General features: G+C 43.1%; 2 protein-coding genes across 3 annotated transcripts in view; one reads left to right on the top strand and one right to left on the bottom strand.

The window, feature by feature from the left end:
• Positions 1 to 5,000, bottom strand: part of LOC138862023 (calcium-binding mitochondrial carrier protein Aralar1-like) — a gene marked incomplete in the record, with an annotated part of 228,849 nt that overhangs the window by 175,607 nt on the left and 48,242 nt on the right.
• The window catches only part of LOC113811485 (arylalkylamine N-acetyltransferase-like 2), a 38,393-nt gene that overhangs the window by 33,103 nt on the left and 290 nt on the right, over positions 1 to 5,000 (top strand). For both annotated transcript variants that reach the window (XM_070122815.1, XM_027363248.2), the window contains exons 3-7: positions 950 to 1,167; positions 1,349 to 1,489; positions 2,199 to 2,420; positions 2,534 to 2,663; positions 2,848 to 5,000. The exon at positions 2,848 to 5,000 is cut by the window's right edge and continues 290 nt beyond it. In XM_070122815.1, the coding sequence (XP_069978916.1) occupies positions 950 to 1,167; positions 1,349 to 1,489; positions 2,199 to 2,420; positions 2,534 to 2,663; positions 2,848 to 3,014 (878 nt within the window). In that variant the 3' untranslated portion in view covers positions 3,015 to 5,000. The remainder of the gene's footprint in view (positions 1 to 949; positions 1,168 to 1,348; positions 1,490 to 2,198; positions 2,421 to 2,533; positions 2,664 to 2,847) is intronic.

Below are 5,000 nucleotides of genomic sequence, written 5' to 3'. Positions count from 1 at the left end.
CTAATTACGTTTCATTTGTATCTTTTATTTAAGTCTTTGCTTCCACTTTCGTATTTCAGCTTTTTACGGTATGCGGTCCCACACGACACACCTTGATAATTAATTTCTAACACACGATCATAATCATCCACTCCATTATTCTAAAATATATCACGTCAGCCTCATCACCTACATTCCTTTATTAAGCAATGAGGAATATGAGCGATATAAACGCTACATTTGCCTTGAAATATGTTTGTTCCTTAACAAAAAGGATCTCTTGACTTGTTTCAATTTGATGAAATTTCATGTTTCTTGATTCCTCGACGAGTTTGCCTCCGTGTCTTCTGTTGCGAATAGAAACAAAATATTTGCAATCTACTTCCGTTTCGCATCAATTGGACATAGTGTAAACTAATCAAATTTCTATTTAGAAATCCCTTTTGCCTGAAATAAGATCCTAATCATGTTCAAGCTGTCTTTAAACAGCCTGAAGAAAATCATATACATTTGCTTGTGAATGTGTACGCTTATATTAAATTGCATGTTTGCATTGTATATTGGAACGCCGAAAAGCAGAGAAAATGAGAGACGGCTTGAGTTCGAACGAAATAACCATGCTCGGGAAGATCTGTACTTTTATAATAGTTACCGATACACCAGCGTTTTCTACAATTCATAGGAGACGTACATTTTCTATGTCTATTCTATAGAACGCATACTTCCCTATACACGACTGCGCTAAAAGTGCGACTTTAATTTGAAGGACAAAACTATAAACAAATAACAGAAATGCTCTGGACGCAGTACTCACTACCATAGATTTTTCAGAGGTATCCAAACGCATGATATTGCGCACACAACTATTCGAGAGGTACTATCCAATGCAATATTTCGAATTCCTCCAACCCAGTATCCAGGCATTTCAATTCTGTTTACGAAGCTCACCTCAAGGCTCTCTTCCCCCCAGCGCCCCTGGGCACTCGCAAGCCCAACGGCACGGAGAGCAGCGAGGGAGCCCCGAGTGAGCCGGAGCAGGACCCCCTGGCCCAGAGCGCAACGCAGGAGGAGGAAGCCCAGAACCTCGGGAACCAAGTGACTGAGGAACCCGAGGAACCTGAACTCCCCGCGGAGCCCGAACTCCCTCCCGACGTGCTTCACAAACACGACGAGAACATAGTGTTTAAGGTGAGCTGAATAGTGCACCTTATTTTACTTCTTACGCTTTTCTATTGCTCTTCTTGCTCTCTCTCGTCTTCTCTCATAATCTCTGCTTTCTCCCTGCCCCCTTTCATGTTAAATCATCAAATAAAAACAACCCCTTCTTTTATCACAATTTCCTCTGACTGCCCTCCTCGTCGCCCTCCAGATTCTCACACAGGAGTACGCGGACAGAGCGGTCGACCTCCTGTGCAATCACTTCTTCAAGGACGAGCCCCTTGGGAAGGCCCTCTATCTTGACAGTCCTAGAGAGGTTGACCATTGGCTCTCCAAAATCCTGCCACACTTGGTAAGTTGTTTGATCGCGTGCGCTTTTTAATCATCTATTAAAATCATTTATGTTTCATTTTTTAGTGCTTTGAATTGTGCAGTTTAGTTACGTGTGTTTTTAATGTCATCCAGTTCACCATTTTTTATTAAATTATATAATGCATTAATTGTTCGTTACTGTAATCATTGTCGTTATGATCATCATCATCATCATCATCAGTGTCATTATTATTATCACTATTATCATCATTGTCATTATTATCATTATCATTATTATCATCATCATTAATATTGTTTTTATTATTACCAATTATTATCATCTCCAAAGTTATTGGAATTATCATTCCTCTTTTTATGTGAATTGTCAAACACATGTAGCACGTACGCACGCGAGCGCGCGCACACACACGCGCACACACACGCGCGCGCGCACACATACACACACACACACGCGCACACACACACACACACACACACACACACACACACACACACACACACACACACACACACACACACACACACGCACACACACGCACACACGCACGCACACACACACACACACACACACCTGCATGCATGCGTACATACATATATATATATATATATATATATATATATATATATATATATATATATATATATATATATATATATATATGGTAAACAGAGAACAGACAAAGCCATCTTCCACGCGCGTTAATCTGCTCCCCGTGTCGTCCTCGCAGATTTCCCACGGCGTCTCAGTGATGGCGATAGACGAGTCTGCTGACGGGCGCCTTGTGGGCGTGGCTATCAACAGCATCAAGAAGCGTGGAGATCCCCCGGGACCCGACGACTTTCTTAACTGGATTGACCCTCAGAAGGATCCCAAGATGTACAGGATCATGTCCTTCCTACAACAGCTGGCTAGTGATATAGATTTCTTCGGACAATATGGTGTCGACAGGGTGTGTATTTCGCATTGACACTCATAGCTCAAGAAATTATGCCTTTTAATGCTGTTCTTATATTCACTTCCAATAGTTCAGGAGTCATTAATTACATTTCCCCTTTGCACTAGTTCATGAGTTTCGAACTCCTGAACGTGGACAAATCCTATGGCGGTCGTGGAATCGCCTCCATGTTAGTGGAACAGTCGTGCAAAGTCGCTCGGGATCAAGGTTTCACTTGCCTCGTGGTGGAGACGACAGGTGAGACCTCTTCATTCCCCTCGCTTATTTTCAGCCCACCTTCGACCCTGCTTTTAATACTTAATGCCGAAACATAAGTACACAGAGGCATTTATGTTTGATGCGCATTTTATTAGCATGTATAACACCGACGGGGATTCCCGTCAGAATGTGCCCCTAATTTCCTTGCCTTCTCATCCTCCAGGCATCTTCTCCGCCAAAATCTTTTCCCGCCACAACTTCAAGACCATTCGGGAGGTCCAGTATTCGTCATACCGCCAGAACGGACTCATCTGCTTCCCCAACACCGGAATCCACACCTCCGCCCGCGTGTCCGTCAGGCTTCAAGAACCCGCGAACACCAACTCTTAGATCCCCGATTGTCCACCTTAGGCCCACGTGACGCGACGAGTCGCCGCCCTTTTGCCGCGAGACCAATTCCAAAACCCATTGGCAATAACAATAGTGTAGAGGACGTGTAATAAGTATAACGTTTAGTGCAGAAGCGAACCCAAAAACTGAGCATTATATAATATATCTTAAGACCTGCTCCAAGACGCTCTGTGAAGCAATGGCCGGGTAAAAGCTGGGTTGCATGTATTTAAACCGTGGCTCAAAAAAGTGGACTTCACTAATCAGGACTGTCTATTTCGACGAATCTAATGGTCTCTTGCGGTCCTCTCGTCGCAGTGGAAAATAAATACGTAGTATATAAGTAATATCACACCAATAATATAATGTTTTAGGGTAAACTAGAAAATAATTAATCACCTCTGAACATAAGCATGAGGAAAAATATATATATAAAAGAATGTTCCATGTATCACAACACTGTATGGGGTAAAGATTGAAAAGGCCTTTATGTTCTTCTGCATCTCCGACGAGCCCCACCTCGCTCGTCTCTTGTTCTTCCATCAGTGCTATCTGCCCTTTACTCTCCCGTGGGCGTACTACTCCTGTATGTCAACTTGTCTGGATCATGTTTACATATCTACTACTACTATTGTGACTAGTTCTCGTGTGTTTTCACGTTTGTCAATTTCATTTGTACTCGTCATTGACATCCTTCTCGTGTTCTTACGCCTCCTTTGTCTCCCTTTTTCTCTCTGGACTGTTGATCCTTAGTCAAAATATTCAGGTGTAACCAGGTGGCAAACTGTTTTTTCTTGTATTACTGATGTGCGTGAGAATCAATTCAAAATGACCCTAATATGGAAAGAAATAAAGTTAGTTAGATTCGAACCTTTCTCAGCATATGGTTAACAAAATCAACCTTCCACTTGTCTCTTTGCAATCAGCCTCATCACCAACATTGGGACCTAAGTTGCCAACCAGTGATATCTCCGGCACAAGTGCCTAACATTGTACATGCGGCCTCTAGCTTCTTTGTAGGCCTACTTTTAAGGGCAACTGCCTCAACTGCCTTCCGTAAGCCACAAAATAAGAGAAAATCAAAGCCGTCTGATGAAGACAGCGAACTCACATAGAATCACGCGTCTTCACGAATAAAGAATCAAAAACGAATACTTAGATGCGTGATCTAACGTTGCCTAAGCTTGCATACAAAGCATCTTTCCATCTCCACTTCCTGAGAGTCAGTTTCTATCGAACCCCATAATCATGTCCCTGCCGGGTATCACAGTCAATGGCTTCCCAAGGCTCGACCCAATGGGCGTGCTCCACCGGAAAACTAGAGGCTTACTACGCCCACGAAGCCCAAGGCACCTAGACGCGCCCATGCCCATGAAACCTACATAAGTGTGTTTTTCTTTAAGATGTTGTTTTGTGTCCTACGACAGCTGTAACGCTTCTTGCCTGTGTGGTCCCCTGTAGCCTTGTATCATGTAACTGTTAGAGCTCTCTAGTCATGGGGGGAGGGGAGAGGAGGACCTCAATCAACTCTGACTTCAGTTTAAAACCATCATTAACATTAACATTCCCATTGGCAATACTCTTCGGGATGGGTAGAAAGGGTGATGATAATAATGAGGTCGGAAGGGAGGGTGGGATGGAGCACGCTAATAAATTAAGGTGTCGCGGATAGCTGCGCACGGTATTTAAAAGAAATGCTCCATCCCCGCCCTTCCTAAACCACAGGATGTCCTTCAGGGTTACCGAAAAAAATGGAAAATAAGTAATGTCCTCCCGGTGGCGAGCACACAACCCGCTACCACAGCAACCTCTGCATCTCTGCTTTCCTGTTCGCATAACTTAGACAAAAGTTTGGTCAACTCAACTACCATCGCGTGATGTTTTAAATTTTACATTAAATGAACATGGAGTATGATAAACATAAAAATAACAATAAAACAAATAATACAAGAATAATCACAGGTAGATCTCTCATCCTCGCGAAGT

Source organism: Penaeus vannamei, chromosome 1 (assembly GCF_042767895.1).
Source record: "Penaeus vannamei isolate JL-2024 chromosome 1, ASM4276789v1, whole genome shotgun sequence".
In the NCBI taxonomy this organism is placed as follows: domain Eukaryota; kingdom Metazoa; phylum Arthropoda; class Malacostraca; order Decapoda; family Penaeidae; genus Penaeus; species Penaeus vannamei.
Note: the sequence above shows the minus strand (reverse complement) of the source record. Positions and strands in the feature narration are given on the sequence as shown.